This window comes from Salvelinus fontinalis, chromosome 38, assembly GCF_029448725.1.
Source record: "Salvelinus fontinalis isolate EN_2023a chromosome 38, ASM2944872v1, whole genome shotgun sequence".
NCBI classification, from domain to species: Eukaryota; Metazoa; Chordata; class Actinopteri; order Salmoniformes; family Salmonidae; genus Salvelinus; species Salvelinus fontinalis.
The window spans coordinates 9,206,938-9,231,267 of record NC_074702.1 but is presented as its reverse complement, the minus strand read 5'-3'; the positions used below and the strand labels follow the sequence as shown (position 1 = coordinate 9,231,267).

The following is a 24,330-nucleotide window of genomic DNA, read 5'->3' as shown; positions in this document are numbered from 1 at the left end:
TGACTACTAGTTGAAGATCAATATTCAGGTGGTTTATGACTACTAGTTGAAGATCAATATTCAGGTGGTTTATGACTACTAGTTGAAGATCAATATTCAGGTGGTTTATGACTACTAGTTGAATATTAATATTCAGGTGGTTTATGACTACTAGTTGAAGATTAGTATTCAGGGGGTTTATGACTACTAGTTGAAGATCAATATTCAGGTGGTTTATGACTACTAGTTGAAGATCAATATTCAGGTGGTTTATGACTACTAGTTGAATATTAATATTCAGGTGGTTTATGACTACTAGTTGAAGATCAATATTCATGTGGTTTATGACTACTATTTGAATATTAATATTCAGGTGGTTTATGACTACTAGTTGAAGATCAATATTCAGGTGGTTTATGACTACTAGTTGAAGATCAATATTCAGGTGGTTTATGACTACTAGTTGAAGATCAATATTCAGGTGGTTTATGACTACTAGTTGAAGATCAATATTCAGGTGGTTTATGACTACTAGTTGAAGATCAATATTCAGGTGGTTTATGACTACTAGTTGAATATTAATATTCAGGTGGTTTATGACTACTAGTTGAAGATCAATATTCAGGTGGTTTATGACTACTAGTTGAAGATCAATATTCAGGTGGTTTATGACTACTAGTTGAAGATCAATATTCAGGTGGTTTATGACTACTAGTTGAATATTAATATTCAGGTGGTTTATGACTACTAGTTGAAGATCAATATTCATGTGGTTTATGACTACTAGTTGAATATTAATATTCAGGTGGTTTATGACTACTAGTTGAAGATCAATATTCAGGTGGTTTATGACTACTAGTTGAAGATCAATATTCAGGTTGTTTATGTCCCCTAGTTGAAGATCAATATTCAGGTGGTTTATGACTCCTAGTTGAAGATCAATATTCAGGTGGTTTATGACTACTAGTTGACGATCAATATTCAGGTGGTTTATGACTACTAGTTGAAGATCAATATTCATGTGGTTTATGACTACTAGTTGACGATCAATATTCAGGTGGTTTATGACTACTAGTTGAAGATCAATATTCAGGTGGTTTATGACTACTAGTTGAAGATCAATATTCAGGTGGTTTATGACTACTAGTTGAATATTAATATTCAGGTGGTTTATGACTACTAGTTGAAGATCAATATTCAGGTGGTTTATGACTACTAGTTGAAGATCAATATTCAGGTGGTTTATGACTACTAGTTGAATATTAATATTCAGGTGGTTTATGACTACTAGTTGAAGATTAGTATTCAGGGGGTTTATGACTACTAGTTGAAGATCAATATTCAGGTGGTTTATGACTACTAGTTGAAGATCAATATTCAGGTGGTTTATGACTACTAGTTGAATATTAATATTCAGGTGGTTTATGACTACTAGTTGAAGATCAATATTCATGTGGTTTATGACTACTAGTTGAATATTAATATTCAGGTGGTTTATGACTACTAGTTGAAGATCAATATTCATGTGGTTTATGACTACTAGTTGAATATTAATATTCAGGTGGTTTATGACTACTAGTTGAAGATCAATATTCAGGTGGTTTATGACTACTAGTTGAAGATCAATATTCAGGTGGTTTATGACTACTAGTTGAAGATCAATATTCAGGTGGTTTATGACTACTAGTTGAAGATCAATATTCAGGTGGTTTATGACTACTAGTTGAAGATCAATATTCAGGTGGTTTATGACTACTAGTTGAATATTAATATTCAGGTGGTTTATGACTACTAGTTGAAGATCAATATTCAGGTGGTTTATGACTACTAGTTGAAGATCAATATTCAGGTGGTTTATGACTACTAGTTGAAGATCAATATTCAGGTGGTTTATGACTACTAGTTGAAGATCAATATTCAGGTGGTTTATGACTACTAGTTGAAGATCAATATTCAGGTGGTTTATGACTACTAGTTGAAGATCAATATTCAGGTTGTTTATGTCCCCTAGTTGAAGATCAATATTCAGGTGGTTTATGACTCCTAGTTGAAGATCAATATTCAGGTGGTTTATGACTACTAGTTGACGATCAATATTCAGGTGGTTTATGACTACTAGTTGAAGATCAATATTCAGGTGGTTTATGACTACTAGTTGAAGATCAATATTCAGGTGGTTTATGACTACTAGTTGAAGATCAATATTCAGGTGGTTTATGACTACTAGTTGAAGATCAATATTCAGGTGGTTTATGACTACTAGTTGAAGATCAATATTCATGTGGTTTATGACTACTAGTTGAATATTAATATTCAGGTGGTTTATGACTACTAGTTGAAGATCAATATTCAGGTGGTTTATGACTACTAGTTGAAGATCAATATTCAGGTTGTTTATGTCCCCTAGTTGAAGATCAATATTCAGGTGGTTTATGACTCCTAGTTGAAGATCAATATTCAGGTGGTTTATGACTACTAGTTGACGATCAATATTCAGGTGGTTTATGACTACTAGTTGACGATCAATATTCAGGTGGTTTATGACTACTAGTTGAAGATCAATATTCATGTGGTTTATGACTACTAGTTGACGATCAATATTCAGGTGGTTTATGACTCCTAGTTAAAGATCAATATTCAGGTGGTTTATGACTCCTAGTTAAAGATCAATATTCAGGTGGTTTATGACTCCTAGTTAAAGATCAATATTCAGGTGGTTTATGACTCCTAGTTAAAGATCAATATTCAGGTGGTTTATGACTCCTAGTTAAAGATCAATATTCAGGTTGTTTATGTCCCCTAGTTGAAGATCAATATTCAGGTGGCTTATGACTACTAGTTGAATATTAATATTCAGGTGGTTTATGACTACTAGTTGAAGATTAATATTCAGGTGGTTTATGACTACTAGTTGAAGATTAGTATTCAGGTGGTTTATGACTACTGGTTGAAGATCAATATTCAGGTGGTTTATGACTACTAGTTGACGATCAATATTCAGGTGGTTTATGTCCCCTAGTTGACGATCAATATTCAGGTGGTTTATGACTACTAGTTGACGATCAATATTCAGGTTGTTTATGTCCCCTAGTTGAAGATCAATATTCATGTGGTTTATGACTACTAGTTGACGATCAATATTCAGGTTGTTTATGTCCCCTAGTTGAAGATCAATATTCAGGTGGTTTATGACTACTAGTTAAAGATCAATATTCAGGTGGTTTATGTCCCCTAGTTGAAGATCAATATTCAGGTGGTTTATGACTACTAGTTGAAGATTAATATTCAGGTGGTTTATGACTACTAGTTGAAGATCAATATTCAGGTGGTTTATGACTACTAGTTGAAGATCAATATTCAGGTGGTTTATGACTACTAGTTGAAGATCAATATTCAGGTGGTTTATGACTACTAGTTGAAGATCAATATTCAGGTGGTTTATGACTACTAGTTGAAGATCAATATTCAGGTGGTTTATGACTACTAGTTGAAGATCAATATTCAGGTGGTTTATGACTCGTAGTTAAAGATCAGTATTCAGGTGGTTTATGACTACTAGTTGAAGATCAGTATTCAGGTGGTTTATGACTACTAGTTGAAGATCAATATTCACTGGGTTTATGACTACTAGTTGAATTTTAATATTCAGGTGGTTTATGACTACTAGTTGAAGATCAATATTCAGGTGGTTTATGACTACTAGTTGAAGATCAATATTCAGGTGGTTTATGACTACTAGTTGAAGATCAGTATTCATGTGGTTTATGACTACTAGTTGAAGATCAATATTCAGGTGGTTTATGACTACTAGTTGAAGATCAATATTCATGTGGTTTATGACTACTAGTTGAAGATCAATATTCAGGTGGTTTATGACTACTAGTTGAAGATCAATATTCAGGGGGTTAATGACTACTAGTTGAAGATCAATATTCAGGTGGTTTATGACTACTAGTTGAAGATCAATATTCAGGTGGTTTATGACTACTAGTTGAAGATCAATATTCAGGGGGTTAATGACTACTAGTTGAAGATCAATATTCAGGTGGTTTATGACTGCTAGTTGAAGATCAATATTCAGGGGGTTAATGACTACTAGTTGAAGATCAATATTCAGGTGGTTTATGACTACTAGTTAAAGATCAATATTCAGGTGTATGACTACTAGTTGAAGATCAATATTCAGGTGGTCTATGACTACTAGTTGAAGGTCAATATTCATGTGGTTTATGACTACTAGTTGAAGATCAATATTCAGGTGGTTTATGACTACTAGTTGAAGATCAATATTCAGGTGGTTTATGACTACTAGTTGAAGATCAATAATCAGGTGGTTTATGACTACTAGTTGAAGATCAATATTCATGGGGTTTTTGACTACTAGTTGAAGATCAATATTCAGGTGGTTTATGACTACTAGTTGAAGATCAATATTCATGTGGTTTATGACTACTAGTTGAAGATCAATATTCAGGTGGTTTATGACTACTAGTTGAAGATCAGTATTCATGTGGTTTATGACTACTAGTTGAAGATCAATATTCAGGTGGTTTATGACTACTAGTTGAAGATCAATATTCAGGTGGTTTATGACTACTAGTTGAAGATCAATATTCAGGTGGTTTATGACTACTAGTTGAAGATCAATATTCATGTGGTTTATGACTACTAGTTGAAGATCAATATTCATGTGGTTTATGACTACTAGTTGAAGATCAATATTCAGCTGGTTTATGACTACTAGTTGAAGATCAATATTCAGGTGGTTTATGACTGCTAGTTGAAGATCAATATTCAGGGGGTTAATGACTACTAGTTGAAGATCAATATTCAGGGGGTTTATGACTACTAGTTGAAGATCAATATTCAGGTGGTTTATGACTACTAGTTGAAGATCAATATTCAGGTGGTTTATGACTACTAGTTGAAGATCAATATTCAGGTGGTTTATGACTACTAGTTAAAGATCAATATTCAGGTGGTTTATGACTACTAGTTGAAGATCAGTATTCATGTGGTTTATGACTACTAGTTGAAGATCAATATTCAGGTGGTTTATGACTACTAGTTGAAGATCAATATTCAGGTGGTTTATGACTACTAGTTGAAGATCAATAATCAGGTGGTTTATGACTACTAGTTGAAGATCAATATTCATGGGGTTTATGACTACTAGTTGAAGATCAATATTCAGGTGGTTTATGACTACTAGTTGAAGATCAATATTCAGGTGGTTTATGACTACTAGTTGAAGATCAATATTCAGGTGGTTTATGACTACTAGTTGAAGATCAATATTCAGGTGGTTTATGACTACTAGTTGAAGATCAATATTCAGGTGGTTTATGACTACTAGTTGAAGATCAATATTCAGGTGGTTTATGACTCCATGCTGAAGACCAATATTCAGGTGGTTTACGACTACTATTTGAAGATCAATATATACGAAGAAACACCGTACTCCTGGCGACCGTGTCAGCATGCATGCGCCCGTCAGCGTGAAAACCCTCCCCTAACCCGGGCGACGCTGGGCCAAATGTCTGCGACAGAGCCTGGACTCGAACCAGGATCTCTAGTAGCACAGCTAGCAACTGCGATAAGTGAATGGATTATCTTGACAAAGGATAAAGTACTCACTAACACAGATGTAAACAAATTTGTGCAGTTCAGAGAAATAATCATTTTTTTGTATAAAACACTTCTGGGATGTTTTATTTCAGCTCATGAAACATGGGACCACCGCTTTACATGCAGCGTTTATATTTTTCGTTGATGGCTGCAAACTATTGTAACGACCCGGTATTGTGTTCTGTGTTTGTGGGTGTGTTATGGTTCTCATGGCTACTAGCAGGGGTTAAATATGTCAGGACAGATGGGAAGGTTGGGGGGGTATGATGGGTAATCCCACGGGATTTGGAAATGCATAAAGAGGGATGAGTGTCTCATATCAATTCAATTCAATTCAATTCAAGGGGCTTTATTGGCATGGGAAACATGTGTTAACATTGCCAAAGCAAGTGAGGTAGATAATATACAAAAGTCAAATAAACAATAAAAATGAACAGTAAACATTACACATACAGAAGTTTCAAAACAATAAAGACATTACAAATGTCATATTATATATATGCAGTGTTGTAACAATGTACAAATGGTTAAAGCACACAAGTTAAAATAAATAAACATAAATATGGGTTGTATTTACAATGGTGTTTGTTCTTCACTGGTTGCCCTTTTCTGGTGGCAACAGGTCACAAATCTTGCTGCTGTGATGGCACACTGTGTAATTTCACCCAGTAGATATGGGAGTTTATCAAAATTGGATTTGTTTTCGAATTCTTTGTGGATCTGTGTGATCTGAGGGAAATATGTCTCTCTAATATGGTCATACATTGGGCAGGAGGTTAGGAAGTGCAGCTCAGTTTCCACCTCATTTTGTGGGCAGTGAGCACATAGCCTGTCTTCTCTTGAGAGCCATGTCTGCCTACGGCGGGCTTTCTCCTATCTCTCTCTTCTGTTCGGGCCTTGATCTGTTCCTATGAGTGACCTTAACTCGACATGTATAATTGTGTACGTTCGGCATTTAGCGGCGTGGGCTGTGGCCTGAACAATAGCCCAGTTTAGGAATAAACCTGTGTTCTAACCTGTACACCTAGAGTCCGTCTCTTTTCTCTTTAATGACCCAGCCGGGTCATTACACTATTATTAGGTCAGTGTTTTTCTTCTTCAAAACGAGCAGAGCGGTTGAAGAATGTCTAGTGGTATCGGTACGGTAGGTCGTGACGGGCCTTACACTCCAGTACAGTAGGTGGCGGTGTATGCACCTATCAATAAAATTTCAAGAAGAAGACTATAGAAAGTAAGCAAACACGGTTTTGACTAGATGGAATACAGTTTATGTCACAATTGACTAGAATTTACTTTTCGTAGCAGGTAAGGAGATCTTACGCAACAGGTTGGGGGAATTAGGTTAAGGTTAGGAAAAGGATTAAGATTAGCTATGGAAAAAACACTACTTTAGATGTAATTTAACACAATGTATCCCATCTAGCCATGACCCAGAAGCACTGGGGCGTAGACTGCAAGTTATTCTATCCGGGTTATTTAAAGCAGCTCCAGTTAAGTGTCTTTATTGGTAGGTTACATGTACGCTTGAAATAATCAACGAAAGAACAAAGTTAACAACTGGTTTGACTTTTGCACGGGTAATTTGTATGGACTCTATGTGCACATTTCTAAACTTGAAAACAATCAGAGTACAAAATGCATTTGATTGTTTTCAATGGTTGAACTTTGACACAGTTTTTTTTTTAACAGACGGACAGCTAGCTGGTGCTCAAAGGTAACGTGCACATAATTAACAATGACGTAAGATTTAATTTACCCCACAAAATAACGTTATAACTAAGTTTTTGTGGCTACAGGAACGTTTTTACTTGCAGTGCAATGACATTGTTACACGGATGTTACAACTAGATAAATTGTTTGGCTACAACAGCTAACTGCATCCACACATTAATGATGTCCTGAATTATTAAATTGTGTGTGTGTGTGTGTGTGTGTGTGGTGGGGTGGGGGGGGGGGGGGGGGGGGGGGGGGGGGGTTGCCTGGTGTTCTATTATTTAATTGTTTTCATTGTGTTCACAGTAATGTCCCTGTATTGATGTGTAATATTGTTATTATTTTTTCCAATGATAAATAGTTATCATAATAAACTTATTTTTTTTAAGTAATAAAAAAATAAAATCCTTCAGATGGCAAGTTCCCGGAAAGTGATTGAACTGTTTTATGACGTGGTCTCTCCCTACTCATGGCTTGGCTTTGAGGTTAGTGTCTTTAGATTGTACATTTTTTAATTTCAGAGGTAGAGTCTATGCATTGACTAATCATTGTGCATGTATCTGATCTGTAGGTCATGTGCCGTTACAGAAATGTGTGGAACATTGACCTTAAACTACGTCCTGCATTCTTGGGTGGCATCATGCAAGGGTCAGGTAAGTAGCTGAGATCAACATTACACAAACCAGGCTACACAATAGGCTATGGATGGATTGTTATGTTTACATTGCACATGTTGTCAGTCAGCCATTAAAAAGTCATTATGATGAGTCATCTGTATTGTGATGTAAAGTCTGATTGTACTTTTATTCTGTATTCCAGGTAATAAGCCCCCAGGTCTGGTCCCAAACAAGTTCCTGTATATGACCACAGACCTGCACCGTCTAGCCCAGTACTTCCAGGTCCCCATCAGTCCCCCTGCTGACCCCTTTGAGGCCATGTTTGAAAAAGGTGCACCCCCCCTGCATCTCCTTTATGTAAATATTTCAGTAGCCTATTTTGCCAAGCTTATAACAACGCCATTGGATATATGTTCACATTGGGTGGGAACAGCACTAATATGGCAGTACTGTTTCTTATATAGAACGTATCTTAACATATCTTAAAGATCAAGGAAGGTTTCCTAATATAGATCAAACAGCATCTTTAACAGGTCTTGGCCTCAGTGCAGTAGGGCAACATTTGGTAGCTCAACATTCCATTGAGTACTGCTGTCTGTTGGGGACACTCAAGGAGGAAAACATCTGTGCTTTCAACATGTCTGTTCTATATTATCAATGAGCGTTATCCCTATGAACCTAATACACTGCTCTGTATGGTCTCTCTTAACCTTTTTGTGCCTCGCCGTCAAGCAAAATAAACTCCTTGCTGACCTCACGGTCACCACATGTTCCTCTTGCAACCATGTATTTGTCTGTCCCAGGCTCGCTGTCTGCCATGCGCTTTGTGGCGGCGGTACAGGAGAGGGAGGTGGGAGGAGATAAACAGGTAGAGCAGGTGTCCCGGGAGCTGTGGATGAGGATCTGGAGCCAAGACAAAGACATTACCCAGCCTGCATCACTCTCTGAGGTACCAGGATGTACTCAGTCACTGTAGCTTGAATTCAAGGCTTCTCTCCATTCATCATCTGTCTAGTATTTTTCCCATGTGCCTTTCACATAATATCTGAAAAATTTGCATTTTACTAAAGTGTTTAACAAGTGTTATCTCCCAACACTAATGCCATTGCTCTCAAGATCACAATCCCTGAGTGCTGGAGGGCATAATCCTAGAGCATTTTTAGATTGGGTCTGGGTAGATAGTGGCGTCATGGATTTGAACATTGCAGGTTGTTTGTTTTTAATGTGATTCATGTTTTTTCCAGGCAGCCATGAAGGCAGGGCTCTCAGCCAGTGAGGTAGAAGAGCTGTTGAAACTGTCCACCTCTAAGGAAATCAAAGACAAGCTGAAGAGATCCACCCAGGAAGCACTGGACCATAGGGTCAGTGTCTCCCCCTCGTCTCCCTGTTCCCTCCCAACCAACCCCTAGCCCCATACCAATGGCAATAGCAGCCATCAGTGTGGGAGTGGACATCAGTATCAGTACATTCACTTCTTTCGCTATCTCACCTTGTCTTTGTACTCTCTATCTCAGGCCTTTGGTTTTCCTCTGGCTGTGTGTCATGTGAATGGAAAGGCGGAGGTGTTCTTTGGCTCTGACCGGTTTGAGCTCATTGCCCACTGCATAGGTGAGCCCACACTTCCTCTGGCATCATAAGGTGTCATGTTCCTGCATAAACTCCCACTTTGGATGCATCAGAATATTCACAAATAGCATATTATAGAATTTACTTTAACCAATATGACTGATCAATCCACCATCATACCAGGGCATGTAATGCTTAAAAACAAATTGGATGAATACAATATTTAGCCACAGAAGTGCCATTTCTTACCGATCTCTATAGCGTCTGTCCAAAAACGAATCCTGTGATATTAGGTCAACACATACTGGAGGAGTTACTGGCTAGCTACAGTGGCTAGCTTAGCTAACGAACTAGCCAAGTTGGTCACGGGGCGCGCATGACCAGAATGACACATCGACGAACCATCAAAGTCACACCCCAAATTGAGAAAGGGGCGGAGTTCGAAAAATGTTTTGTGTCCAAAGTTAACCTTTAAGATGATAATAATTACTGTAGGCTATATACTTACAGCAATTTGGCATTCTACGTCATTTAGCAGACGCTCTTATCCAGAGCAACTTACAGTAGTAAGTGCATACATTTTAATACTATTTTTTTGTACTGGTCCCCGTGGGAATCGAACCCACAATCCTGGCGCCATTTTCTACCAACTGATCTACACGGGACTGCAATCAATACTGTACATCTTATTGTAATACATCACATGTCATTTTATACGTTTTATGTCATGCACCTCACAACCTTTTGATAGATTTAGCAATCAAAAGGTATGTAATCACACAACTCAAGACAGTTATCATTATTGCATCCTGGTTGCTAAATATGGTAGATTCTATTGTTTTGAATTTTGGTTCCTATATCATTACTATCATCTCTTTGAGCCCATCAATATTGACCTCAGCGCAGATCTTATCCAATCATATCCTTCTGTCTTCTAGGAGAGAAGTGGATGGGACCCCAGCCTGCTGCTGCCAAACTGTGACTTAAAACATGAAACTGGGACGTGACTGGGACTTGAAACCTGTCACATGGAATTCATTAAGATTTATAAATACTATACATATGATTTGAAGTTGTCTATTTTCTAAATCGGACTGAAAATGATTATTTGAAATAGATAGATGACTGTCTTTTCACTAATAATTTTTACTGCCACAGAAAGAAACCTGACATTCATATTTAAGGACAAGCAAGGCTTTAGGAACATTAGTTGCCAGCTAGGGTGAGAGAAAATGATGCCAGATATGCGAAACAAAAGGAAGAGGACAGAAAATAGACTGGAAAGAAGTGGAAGAACCTGTTTCCCCAGGTCAAAAGAGAGATGGCAAAGGGCTAGCAAACACAACAAGAGTTTGACAGGTCAAGACAGAATAAGGAGGGAAATAACTTCTACAGAGGGAGAGAAATAAATCCATTAAACTGGTGTAACAACATTACAATAGACTCCCTGGATGAGGAAAAAGGGGAGAGGGGGAGGAAATGGAGTGAGAAATGGTGGGAGAGAAAGATGGATGTAGTGCAGGTGAAGAGGGCGGGGTTGAGACAACACTGAATGTGTGACTTAGACAAACACAACCACACAACACAGTAATCCCTGGAGCCTGACAAACCCCCTGAGAGGAGAGAGAATGGGAGAGAAACCACAACACTAACCCTGGACTACACACACTGACACACAACATGGAAAATGTATGAAATGTGTTGGTTTCTGTGACGGAAAGGTCAAAGGATTACATCACTGGATTGTTAAGGTTTCTTTCTCTGAGGCACACACACACACACAGGGAGAGAGGTAAGATGACCACTGTGTGTTTACTTTGTCTGTGATTGTTTATAATGATTTCTCTGAACTAGATATTGGTTCCATTACTGTATATTCGCGATAGAGATTGTTTGTGTTCCTCTGCTGAGTGTGTTTTACCGGTTTGTCAATGGGTGTGTGTCATTGTGCTTTACCTGGTTGGAAAAAAATGCAGCTGGACAAGTTAAATCATCACTGCACTGACACAAACAGGTGATTAGGGACATTTATTTTCCTTGTGTAACTGGGAGACACATTTTTGTAGTTGGCCTATAGTAAAACGGTAGTAGTGTGTTAATGGCAAACCAGGCAGAAACACCAGATGCTGTGCCACATAGGTGTACAGATGTGCATTGGTGCTGCAATGTGATGCTTCATACCAGGATGTGCCCTTTTGTTGTGAAGCTTGGGCATATCATTTTGCATTCACAGCTACAATGAGCTGTGTATGTGAGAGTGAAACGGGGAGGGGAAGTTGAGAGAAGGGAATAGAAAGACTTGACAGGACAAAGAGAGAGAATTGGTTTCCTTAAAGTTATAGTACAATTTTTGAATAAATTGGAGGTGAGTGTGTGTGTGTCTATGATAATCACAAGTTGTATTAGTGTCTAAGCACGCCTCAGATTGTGAGAATCTCTGAGGTTCCTGCTAGCCTTGTCTCAGTTCACTCTAAACCCAGACATCTGCTTATACTGATTAGGATATGATTGGATAAGGTCTGCGCTGAGGTGAATCTTGATGAGCTCAAAGAGATGAGAGTAATGATATGATATATCTACCATGGTCATTATACAATTCATTCTCCCACAACAACTGCACCACGGGCGACCAGTGTGGCAGCCCACTGCTTCAGCCTGTATATGTATGTAATAATAAGAATTTGGGGTGTGCTTATATTTGTACTTTTACACAAGTGTGTAATGGAAATGTGTTTCTTCATATCCCAACTACCCCTGAGACACTCGTGGGGCGTGGGGTCACGGTCACCATTGAACAGGGCTCCTGGTGCAATTAGGGTTAAGTGCCTTGGTCAAGGGCACAGTGACAGATGTTTTGCCTTGTTGGCTCCAGTATTCAGAACAGTAACTGAAAGATCACTGGTTCGAATCCTGGAGCCGACAAGGTGAAACATCTGTCTCGTTTGTCTTTTGGAGGAGGTGTTGGGATAAAACAGAAGTCCAATTTCAGTCTTAATTCACATCACAGGATCTGATCTAGTTAGTCCACTATAAGCAGAGGATCTGAAACTCACTATTACTGGTCATCATGTGAGGATGATGTTGTTCATCATTCATGTAATTCATACGTTCTTGTGTTTTAATGTTTAAGCAGGTTATGTGTGTAAGTGTGACCTTTCATCATGGGGAAAAAAGAAACAGAGGATGTGAATATTCTTCTCCCAGGCACTGAGCCGTCTGCCATTGAAACCTTGTTTTAAACCTGATTGAACCAGCGATTCGTACAGGATTTCAGAAGCAACATGACTCGGTTGAAATGTGAAAGTTCAAGACAAAGTAAATGTGGGACATCTCAGCACAGTTCCTCTGGGAAGGTCTAAAAAAAGGACTCAATGTCAACCATTTCATCAATTACATTGGTTATGCACCGTGATCAAGAAATGTAATGTCACCTCTTGACATACAGTACCAGTTTGGACATGCCTACTCAGTCAAGGGTTTTTCTTTATTTTTACTATTTTCTACATTGTAGAATAATAGTGAATACAAAAAAACATTGAAATCACACATGGAATCATGTACTAACCAAAAAACTTAAACAAATCAAAATATATTTTATATTTCAGATTCTTCAAAGTAGTCACCCTTTGCCTTGATGACAGCTTTGCACACTCTTGGCATTCTCTCAACCAGCTTCATGAGGAATGTTTTTCCAACAGTCTTGAAGGAGTTCCCACATGCTGAGCACTTGTTGGCTGCTTTTTCTTCACTCTGCGGTCCAACTCATCCCAAACCATCTCAATTGGGTTGAGGTCGGGTGAATGTGGAGACCAGGTTTCTGGATGTAGCACTCCATCACTCTCCTTCTTGGTCAAATAGCCCTTACACAGCCTGGAGGTGTGTTTTGTGTCATTGTCCTGTTGAAAAACAAATTATAGTCCCACTAAGCGCAAACCAGATGGGATGGTGTATCGCTGTAGAATGTGGTGGTACACATGCTGGTTAAGTGTGCCTTGAATTCTAAATAAATCACTGACAGTGTCACCAGCAAAGCACTATCACACCTCCATGCTTCAAGGTGGGAACCACACATGCGGAGATCATCCGTTCACCTACTCTGCATCTCACAAAGACACGGCGGTTAGAACCAAAAATCTAAAATTTGGACTCATCGACCAAAGGACAGATTTCCACCGGTCTAATGTCCATTGCTCGTGATTCTTGGGCCAAGCAAGTCTCTTCTTCTTATTGGTGTCCTTTAGTAGTGGTTTAGTAGCAATTCAACTATGAAGGCCTGATTCACGCTGTCTCTGAATAGTTGATGTTGAGATGTGTCTGTTACTTGAACTCTGTGAAGCATTTATTTGGGCTGCAATTTCTGAGGCTGGTAACTCTAATGAACTTATCCTCTGCAGCAGAGGTAACTCTGGGTCTTCCTTTCCTGTGGTGGTCCTCATGAGAGCCAGTTTCATCATAGCGCTAGATGGTTTTTGCGACTGCACTTGAAGAAACTTTCAAAGTTCTTGAAATTTTCAGTATTGACTGACCTTCATGTCTTAAAGGAATGATGGACTGTTGTTCTTGAAGCTGGTTGAGAGAATGCCAGGGTGTGCAAAGCTGTCATCAAGGCAAACGGTGGCTACTTTGAGAATCTCAAATATAAAATATATTTTGATTTGTTTAACACTTTTCTGGTTACTACATGATTCCATATGTGTTATTTCATAGTTTTGAAGTCTTCACTATTATTCTACAATGTAGAAAAAAGTCAAATAAAGAAAAACCCTTGAAATAGTAGGTGTCCAAACGTTTGACCTGTACTGTACAATGTTGTAACCTACAAGGCCTCATCTTTTACCCACTTTGCCTTGCTTTGTTGTTAGAATGTCTTCAATGTCAGAAGCAGACTCCCACTGTAAACCAGGAGACACCATCTGCAGTAAGTGTTACACACACACACACACACACACACACACACACACACAGTTATCTCTCTTCGTTGTCTTAATGCTCACGTCTGTTCCTCAGATATCCGTGTGTACGAGCAAGAAGTGATCATCGTGCCCATCCTCCTATTGGCTAGCTTCCTGGTCATGCTGGTCTTCATCATCCTGCTACGGTACTGTCCTGAGAAGGTGGACCGCATCCGACCACAGAACACTGTGGCCACGTCCAGATCACAGCGCTCCAGAAGACAACTGCACGGCATTGATGGTGAGTGTGTGTGTATGTGTGTATATTTGTGTTCAAGGATGTGACTTTGAAAGACTGTTTTCATAGTGAAATACTGTAGGTAATTTGAGGTAATGAGTGTGTATGTTTCTGTCTAAGTCAACAACATAGGCTCTTATTCTATTTGCACAGGCTAGTAATGAACAGAATCAAACCTGTTATTATAATGTAGCTATCTACTTCTAAACTTCAGGCAATAACCTCTTCCTCTCTCTTCCCTCTCTGTCCTTCCCCTCCTTCTCTCTCTATTCATCCTCCCCTCCCACTCCGTAGCTCCCCTGGGTATCAACCCCCTGGAACATGAGACTATTGCTCTCGATGCCCCCTCCTACTCTACCTTCTCCCCAACTCACTCCCACCCCTCCTCAAACTGTCTCTCCTTCTCTGTGAGGACTCCCTCTCTCCCCCCTATCCCCCCACCCAAGACCTTCATCCCATCCTCCCTGTCCAGCCCCCTGCCCCAGTTGTTGACACCTTCCTTCACCCCTATGGTCCAGCCCAGGGAGCTGCCTCGCCAGAGGCTGCCAGAGTCCTTCAACCTAGTGGCCTCGCTGCCCGCAGCCTTCTCCCTGCGCTCTGACAAGGTTGTCTCCCTCTACAGGGCCCGCATGGACAACAGGAACGCTGTGCTCCGAGTGCTCAACGGTGAGAGGATGAAAAACATCTACTACTGAAACAAGCTATTTAATAAGGGCTTATAAGCAGTGTATTAGCATACCAAAGTGGTGATATAGTCACAACTACTTAGAGTTAGGGTAAGGGTTAAAGTTAGGGTTGACATTAGTGTGAGGTAGAATTTGTGGTCAAAGCATGGTACTTCAAAAAGTGAGGAAACAGCCACTGTAAAGAGCCTTTCCCCTGCCATTGAGTGGGGGCACAGCGTCATTAGGCAGTTTCTTCCCTAGTTTCAATACCATCACCACCATAATTACAGCAACTGTTTACTTTGTAAAACTGGTCTCTCTACAACCTGTTTCTCTGACCTCCCTTTCAGAAATGTAGTTACCAACTGGTACAGCAAGTCTGCTTCAAGGCTTTGAGATACAGACAAAATATGTTCAGCCATAGCAGTTGATTATCAAAGGCTTTGGAAGGCCATTTTCGCACAGCATGTTGGCAGGCAATTTCATCTTCCTCTCCTCCTATCCCTCAGACTCTGCGAGTGCCACAGAGAGGCACAACTTCCTGGGCTTTGCTTCCTTCTTGTCTCAGTTGGGGCCACACCCCTTCCTACCGGAGCTCCTGGGCGTGGTCTCTCTGCGTGTACCCCTAGTTACCGTTGTTGAGGAGCTAGAGAACAGAGATCTGCTCAGCTTCCTGTGGCGGTGCAGACAGGTAGGAACCACATTACCCATGAGGCATTGTCCCTACAAGCCCATTATTTATAGTAAAATTAGGAGCTGTTTGTGATTTTGGGTATAAATTGATTCTCTTTCTGTGTTATGTCAGGATGGTGTGGGCGGGGACCCTCTATGTGAGATCACAGAGAGACGTATATTTACCATGGCCAAACAGGTAGCCTCTGCTCTGGTGAGTAGACTATGGTAATATGTTGGCTTAATGTGTTTCTGCCACAGAAATCAACATGTTTAAACCATGAACATGCCCCATGTTCAAACCATGAACCTGCCCCGTGTTCAAACCATCAGACCATGAACCTGCCCCATGTTCAAACCATCAGACCATGAACCTGCCCCATGTTCAAACCATCAGACCATGAACCTGCTCCGTGTTCAAACCATCAGACCATGAACCTGCCCCGTGTTCAAACCATCAGACCATGAACCTGCCCCATGTTCAAACCATCAAACCATGAACCTGCTCCGTGTTCAAACCATCAGACCATGAACCTGCCCCGTGTTCAAACCATCAGACCATGAACCTGCCCCATGTTCAAACCATCAGACCATGAACCTGCCCCGTGTTCAAACCATCAGACCATGAACCTGCCCCATGTTCAAACCATCAGACCATGAACCTGCCCTGTGTTCAAACCATCAGACCATGAACCTGCCCCGTGTTCAAACCATCAGACCATGGACCATGAACCTGCCCCATGTTCAAACCATCAGACCATGAACCTGGCCCGTGTTCAAACCATCAAACCATGACCCTGCCCCGTGTTCAAACCATCAGACCATGAACCTGCCCCGTGTTCAAACCATCAGACCATGAACCTGGCCCGTGTTCAAACCATCAAACCATGACCCTGCCCCGTGTTCAAACCATCAGACCATGAACCTGCCCCGTGTTCAAACCATCAGACCATGAACCTGCCCCATGTTCAAACCATCAGACCATGAACCTGCCCCATGTTCAAACCATCAGACCATGAACCTGCCCCATGTTCAAACCATCAGACCATGAACCTGCCCTATGTTCAAACCATCAGACCATGAACCTGCCCCGTGTTCAAACCATCAGACCATGGACCATGAACCTGCCCCATGTTCAAACCATCAGACCATGAACCTGGCCCGTGTTCAAACCATCAAACCATGACCCTGCCCCGTGTTCAGACCATGAACCTGCCCCGTGTTCAAACCATCAGACCATGAACCTGGCCCGTGTTCAAACCATCAGACCATGAACCTGCCCCATGTTCAAACCATCAGACCATGAACCTGCCCCGTGTTCAAACCATCAGACCATGAACCTGCCCCGTGTTCAAACCATCAGACCATGAACCTGCCCCATGTTCAAACCATCAGACCATGAACCTGCCCCATGTTCAAACCATCAGACCATGAACCTGCCCTGTGTTCAAACCATCAGACCATGAACCTGCCCCATGTTCAAACCATCAGACCATGAACCTGCCCCATGTTCAAACCATCAGACCATGAACCTGCCCCATGTTCAAACCATCAGACCATGAACCTGCCCCATGTTCAAACCATCAGACCATGAACCTGCCCCATGTTCAAACCATCAGACCATGAACCTGCCCCATCCTGACCTCCTCATTGTCTACTACTAACATCTCTTTACCTTGTTTGCTTTTCCATAATTAGGATCAGAAAGGATCTTGAAAGATGTGTGCGCTGTGTCTCAAAAGTCCACAGTGGTTTCCTGTGCGTATATATTTTCCACAGTGGTTTCCTGTGCTTATGTATTTTCCACAGTGGCTTCCTGTGCTTATGTAATTTCCACAGTGGCTTCCTGTGCTTATGTAATTTCCACAGTGGTTTCCTGTGCTTATGTATTTTCCACAGTGGTTTCCTGTGCTTATGTATTTTCCACAGTGGCTTCCTTTGCTTATGCATTTTCCACAGTGGCTTCCTGTGCTTATGCATTTTCCACAGTGGCTTCCTGTGCTTATATATTTTCCACAGTGGCTTCCTGTGCTTATGCATTTTCCACAGTGGCTTCCTGCGCTTATGTATTTTCCACAGTGGCTTCCTGCGCTTATGTATTTTCCACAGTGGCTTCCTGAGCTTATGTATTTTCCACAGTGGCTTCCTGCGCTTATGTATTTTCCACAGTGGCTTCCTGCGCTTATGTATTTTCCACAGTGGCTTCCTGTGCTTATATATTTTCCACAGTGGCTTCCTGTGCTTATGTATTTTCCACAGTGGCTTCCTGCGCTTATGTATTTTCCACAGTGGCTTCCTGTGCTTATGTATTTTCCACAGTGGCTTCCTGTGCTTACATATTTTCCTTCTCTGCATTGATTTGGTCAGCTGAATGCCATGGTAGGTTTCCTGTATGTTAGTGTACTGCACCTGTCCTGTATATTATGTACCATTGTAGATTTCCTGTATGTTAGTGTACTGCACCTGTTTTGTGTATTATGTACCATGGTAGGTTTCCTGTATGTTAGTGTACTGCACCTGTCCTGTGTATTATTTACCATGGTAAGTTTCCTGTATGTCAGTGTACTGCACCTGTCCTGTGTATTATTTACCATGGTAGGTTTCCTGTATGTTAGTGTACTGAACCTGTCCTGTGTATTATGTACAGAAGAGGGAAAGGAAACAAGAGGACAAAGTCACTGTGGACTTTAGAGACTAATTGAATGAAAGGGAATCATTTACGAATGTTGAGATATGACACTGTCCCACAGCTTTAACCTCTGACCTTTGACCTCACGTTATCCCCTGTCATCCAATCAGGAGTTCCTCCACAGCCGAGACCTTCTTCATGGCAACGTCCGTGCTCACAGCGTATTGGTCAGCCGGGAGCTGACGGCCAAGCTGTGGGGACTGGGCGGGGTCTACACCAGGAATACCCAGGGAGCTACTCAGACTGAAGTTCCCGGCTTGAAGAAATGGCAGGCCCCTGAGCTATTGGCTAGGAGGCCTGCCAATCATAGCAGTGACGTGTGAGTTACTCTACTTAGTCTATGCTGACATTTCAATCAATTCTCAAGATATGCAAAATACACTGATACATGTTTGTCTTTCTCTCACTAGCTGGTCGTTTGGCATCTTGTTGTTTGAAATGGCGACCTTGGGTGAGTTACATGAAATCTATTCTTCTGACTTTGAGTGCCCCATTTGGCCAATGATACACATAACAACCACTCTCATTCATTCTGATATACTCTCTTTCTTTCTCTGAGCTACAATCTCTAATTTGTGTCATTAACCTTTCCTTCTCTCCGCTCTTTCTCTCTTTCTCCCTCTCTCAGGTGATGCTCCGTTTTCAGATATCTCCGTCAACGAGCTTCTACAGTTTCACCAGAGAGGGAAAACACTGAGAAAGCCAGCCAACTGCTCCAACTCACTGTAACTATCCATTATACAGCACTATTATTACTGTGTTATTGCCAGGAGAGGGGGCTTCTTTAGACCGAGATCAAAGAGATAGATAGAGGAATCTAGTGCCTAAAAGCCTGTTTTAGTATGGGCAGCACCATTGAGGAATTTCACCATTTTGAAGTAGTCAAATGGATGGGACTTCCTATGGGTTAAGGAAGGGTCACATAATTCCATCCAGGTGATCAGGAGAGATCGGCAAATGAAATATACTTGTGAGCAGGAGTGGAAGTAAAGCGGTACAGCGTCCCGGCAAAATAAATAGTTGAGGTACACCGTACCGGTAAAACACCTATCGCAATAATTCAGGCAAAATGAAAAAACTGTAGGCTATTCCACCACTTTATATCATTACCGAAAGTCAGAGGCATGAAAAATGAGTGAACTGACTTGAAAACGGGTGGTATAGCCTACGCTCCAAAATGCAATGTTGTTCGACGAGAACACTGAAATTTGGCAAGGCAGCGATGAGTGTCCGACAGAGACGAGCGAGGACAGCAGTGGACTCATAATTTATTGCCTAATGTCATTACACTTAGTGGGGTTTGGTGTAACAGATTCAAGTGCCTGGATAGCCTAGTAAAGGAGCCCTTTGAAGTGAGTGTTTGACAATCAGATGAAAACATCATGACTGGTTGTGTTTATGCCACAATAGAAGGTAATACATTGTAAAAGTTAATTGACAAATCTTTAGTACTAGGCCCACAGAGATCCTATTAAATGAATAGGGATTCTATATGTAATTAATGATTAACCCCATACATAAAATTATTTATGCACACGCTTATAGGAGGTCCCGTACCAGGAAGAAATTAATTCTACTTTCACCCGTGCTTGTGAGCAAACATTCCATAACTGCAGGTGGCAGTAAATCACAAACCTTGGCTTTATACCTGTTCAAACAACACGCTCTAGGTGGCAGTATGCACCCTTTCAGTTTGTTTACCAACTCATAGAAGTAGTCGAAGAAGAAAATTGACTAGTTCAAAATGGAGATGGCCTCAATGACGCTGCCCATGCTCTCACAGATGCCATAATGGGACAGACAGATACAATGTTCTCTGTCCTCTGTCTTTATGATGGAGATATCCCTCTATTCCCCCGTAACCACGCCCACCCTTCTCACAGGTACTCCATCATCAAGGCCTGCTGCCAATGGAAGGAGCAGGATCGCGCCACATTGACCGAGGTCGACCGCAAGCTCCAATCAGGAGAGAAGAGTGCCAACGACAAAGTCCTCAAGGTGCCTGAGCCAATCAACATCGAGCAGTACCTGCAAGAGGCTGGATATGGGGAGTCCAACAACTACACTGTTTTCTGAGTGGCGGATGTGCCGGCCAACGACAACGGTGGATGTTTATATATGTATGCCTCCATTCATTACAGAAAGATATTCACTTCCTTCTGCCCTTTTTCAGTCCCCTTCATGGGGTACTGAATGTCTTTGTACCATAGACTTAAGATAGGTATACTTGAACAGATACATTCGTTGAGTCAACCTCAGTTTGTAGTTGATTGTGTATACCAGTAGAGGCTGCTGAGGGGAGGACGGCTCATAATAATGGCCAGAATGGAGGTAATGGAATGGTATCAATTTTATGTGTTGGATACCATTCCATTCACTCAATTCCAGCTGTTTCACTCCGTTCCAGTCATTATTATGAGACGTCCTCCCCTCAGCAGGCTCCACTGATGTACACTACCGTTCAAAAGTTTGGGGTCACTTAAACATTTCCTTGTTTTCCATGAAAACATACATGAAATTAGTTGCAAAATGAATAGGAAATATAGTCAAGATGTTGACAAGGTTATAAATAATGATTTTTAATTTAAATAATAATTGTGTCCTTCAAACTTTGCTTTCGTCAAAGAATCATCCATTTGCAGCAATTACAGCCTTGCAGACCTTTGGCATTCTAGTTGTCAATTTGTTGAGGTAATCTGAAGAGATTTCACTCCATGCTTCCTGAAGCACCTCCCACAAGTTGGTTTGGCTTGATGGGCACTTCTTACGTACCATACGGTCAAGCTGCTCCTACAACAGCTCAATAGGGTTGAGATCCGGTGACTGTGCTGGCCACTCCATTATAGACAGAATACCAGCTGACTGCTTCTTCCCTAAAAGGTTATTGCAGAGTTTGGAGCTGAGCTTTGGATCATTGTCCTGTTGTAGGTGGAAATTGGCTCCATTTAAGCGTCATCTACAGGGTATGGCATGGCGTTGCAAAATGGACTGATAGCCTTCCTTCTTCAAGATTCCTTTTACCCTGTACACATCTCCCACTTTACCACCACCAAAGAACCCCCAGACCATCACATTGCCTCCACAATGCTTGACAGATGGCGTCAAGCACTCCTCCAGCATCTTTTCATTTTTTCTGCGTCTCACGAATGTTCTTCTTTGTGATCCAAACACCTCAAACTTAGAATCGTCTGTCACTTTTTTCCAATCTTCCTCTGTCCAGTGTTCTTTTGCCCATCTTAATCTTTTATTTTTATTGGCCAGTCTGAGATATGGCTTTTTCTTTGCAACTCTGCCTAGAAGGCCAGCATCCCGGAGTCGCCTCTTCACTGTTGACGTTGAGACTGGTGTTTTGCGGGCACTATTTAATGAAGCTGCCAGTTGAGGACTTGTGAGGCGACTGTTTCTCAAACTAGACATTCTAATGTAATTGTTCCCTTGCTCAGTTGTGCACCGGGGCCTCCCACTCCTCTTTCTATTCTGGTTAGGGCCAGTTTGCGCTGTTCTGTGAAGGGAGTAGTACCCAGCGTTGTACGAGATCTTCAGTTTCTTGGCAATTTCTCGCATGGAGTAGCCTTAATTTCTCAGAACAAGAATAGACTGACGAGTTTCAGAAGAAAGTTATTTGTTTCTGGCAATTTTGAGCCTGTAATCGAACCCACAAATGCTGATGCTCCAGATACTCAACTAGTCTAAAGAAGGCCAGGTTTATTGCTTCTTTAATTAGTACAACAGTTTTCAGCTGTGCTAACATAATTGCAAAAGGGTTTTCTAATGATCAATTAGCCTTTTAAAATTATAAACTTGGATTAGCTAACACAACGTGCCATTGGAACACAGGAGTGATGGTTGCTGATAATGGGCCTCTGTACGCCTATGTAGATATTCCATAAAAAATCTGCCGTTTCCAGCTACAATAGTCATTTACAACATTAACAATGTCTACACTGTATTTCTGATCAATTTGATGTTATTTCAATGGACAAAAAACAAGGAAATTTCTAAGTGACCCCAAACTTTTGAACGGTAGTGTATTTATTGTATATCAGGGATGGGCAACTCCGGTCCTCAGGGGCCTGATTGGTGCCACACTTGTGCCCTAGCCCCAGCTAATATACCTGACTCCAATAATCAACTAATCAACTAATCATGATTTTCAGTTTAGGATGCATTTAATTTAATCACCTGCGTTTGCTAAGTCCTTAAGCCCACTTAAGTCCACTTTTCCCCATCCCTGCTGTTTATGAAGGTTTACAAATCTTGTCTTCAAAATGATTGTGTAATAGGAGTAATAATATATGACTAGAAATCATTATTTTTGTTGTGATTTGAGGGACTGAAAGAACATATGGGTGGAGACACCAGGCTTCATAAGAGATTTATAAGGGGTTTATAAGTTGTTTTGCTACACTTCATTTATCATTTTAAGTCCAAAACAGTATGTAGCAACTAATGATTCTAGCTTTAAATACGTCTGTCTCATAAGTAGGGCCAGAGTTGAATTCTCCTGCGGAAAAACTCAGGACCCTGGTTGCGCCTCAAGTTTGTTCTGGTCAGGTCATGTGATCATGAAACCTCCCGGAAGAGGAAGCGAAATCTGTCACTCCTTTTTTCTGGTTCATAAACAGTTAATGAAATTAAGCAGACCAGACCCAGCTGCTAAATCCATGGAGACCGGAACTGTAAAAATGTTTGTTCTATGGTAAATGATCTGAGTGGGACATTTGGTACAAGCTATATGGAAGGTCAGAGTTCAGTGGTTGATGTTCTACTGTAAATAAGCACAAACTGAACTCACATTATTTGCACACTCTCCACAATGTGAATCAATGTAGAAGTTTACCAATGTCAATTAAAACCTTTCACACTGATGCTTTTTCTCATCTGAATTGGTCAGCAGTACTCTGTTCCAGTGGCTCCCAAACGTTTTTGTCTTTTGAATTCTTTTGTCATTTTTTTATACTTCTACTTAATGCTTTTCTACAAGCCAGGTGTTATAAGAGTTTGGCCTTGAATGATTGTATCATTGCGCAGTGAGAACCCTACAAGTCATTAAAATGCCACTATAGAGTCAGGGCTAGTTATACTGAACAGAAACAGTTCATATGAGGAAATCAGTCAATTTAAATAAATTCATTAGGCCCTAATTTATGGAATTCAATTGACAGGGAATACAGATATGGATTTATTGGTTACAGATACCTTAAAAAAAATGGGCCTCACAATGGGCCTCAGGATCTCATCGCTGTAATTTTGTGAATTCAAATGGCTAATCGATAAAATGCAATTGTGTTTGTTGCCCATAGTTTATGCCTGCTCATACCATAACCCCACCGCCACAATGTTGACATTAGCAAACCGCTCGCCCACACAATACCATACACATGGTCTGCGGTTGTGAGACCGGATGGACGTACTGCCAAATTCTCTAAAACGACATTGGAGGCGGTTTATGGTATAGAAATTAACATAAAATGATTTGCTAACAGCTCTGGTGGACATTCCTGCAGTCAGCATGCCAATTGCACGCTCAAAACTTGAGACGTCTGTAGCATTGTGTTGTGTTACAAAACTGCACATTTTAGAGTGCAGTTTTGTTGTCCCCAGCACAAGG

At 40.8% G+C, this 24,330-nt stretch overlaps 2 protein-coding genes across 8 annotated transcripts; both read left to right on the top strand.

Moving 5' to 3' along the window:
- Positions 1-6,831: 6,831 nt before the first annotated feature.
- Positions 6,832-10,569, top strand: LOC129837880 (glutathione S-transferase kappa 1-like). 6 transcript variants are annotated; one of them, XM_055904378.1, is made up of 9 exons: positions 6,832-6,912; positions 7,297-7,321; positions 7,734-7,805; positions 7,892-7,973; positions 8,140-8,268; positions 8,741-8,886; positions 9,182-9,298; positions 9,452-9,545; positions 10,442-10,569. In XM_055904378.1, the coding sequence occupies exons 3-9, from the start codon at positions 7,734-7,736 to the stop codon at positions 10,483-10,485; spliced, it is 684 nt and encodes a 227-aa protein (XP_055760353.1). In that variant the 5' UTR covers positions 6,832-6,912; positions 7,297-7,321; the 3' UTR covers positions 10,486-10,569. The 6 variants fall into 6 exon arrangements, with proteins under 6 accessions (XP_055760353.1, XP_055760356.1, XP_055760355.1 ...); XM_055904381.1 differs by having other exon boundaries at positions 6,836-6,912; positions 7,710-7,805; XM_055904380.1 differs by lacking the exon at positions 6,832-6,912 and adding an exon at positions 7,002-7,184 and having other exon boundaries at positions 7,710-7,805.
- Positions 10,570-10,675: 106 nt separating this feature from the next.
- LOC129837879 (tyrosine-protein kinase STYK1-like) lies at positions 10,676-23,587 on the top strand. Of its 2 annotated transcripts, none has more exons than XM_055904375.1 (10): positions 10,676-12,818; positions 14,366-14,421; positions 14,511-14,696; positions 14,988-15,359; positions 15,868-16,049; positions 16,164-16,244; positions 18,830-19,038; positions 19,130-19,170; positions 19,348-19,444; positions 20,603-23,587. In XM_055904375.1, exons 2-10 carry the CDS (start codon positions 14,367-14,369, stop codon positions 20,793-20,795), a joined length of 1,416 nt encoding a protein of 471 aa, XP_055760350.1. In that variant the 5' UTR covers positions 10,676-12,818; position 14,366; the 3' UTR covers positions 20,796-23,587. The 2 variants fall into 2 exon arrangements, with proteins under 2 accessions (XP_055760350.1, XP_055760348.1); XM_055904373.1 differs by having other exon boundaries at positions 10,676-12,856.
- Positions 23,588-24,330: the final 743 nt, after the last annotated feature.

Excerpts from the sequence above, each read along its gene's own strand:
- LOC129837880 (XM_055904378.1), top strand. The coding sequence starts at position 7,734 with ATGGCAAGTTCCCGGAAAGTGATTGAACTGTTTTATGACGTGGTCTCT. Across the intron at positions 7,806-7,891 it reads ACTCATGGCTTGGCTTTGAG|GTCATGTGCCGTTACAGAAA; the intron begins GTTAGTGTCTTT and ends TCTGATCTGTAG. Across the intron at positions 9,299-9,451 it reads AGGAAGCACTGGACCATAGG|GCCTTTGGTTTTCCTCTGGC; the intron begins GTCAGTGTCTCC and ends TCTCTATCTCAG.
- LOC129837879 (XM_055904375.1), top strand. The coding sequence starts at position 14,367 with ATGTCTTCAATGTCAGAAGCAGACTCCCACTGTAAACCAGGAGACACC. Across the intron at positions 16,050-16,163 it reads TCCTGTGGCGGTGCAGACAG|GATGGTGTGGGCGGGGACCC; the intron begins GTAGGAACCACA and ends GTGTTATGTCAG. Across the intron at positions 19,039-19,129 it reads GCCAATCATAGCAGTGACGT|CTGGTCGTTTGGCATCTTGT; the intron begins GTGAGTTACTCT and ends TTCTCTCACTAG.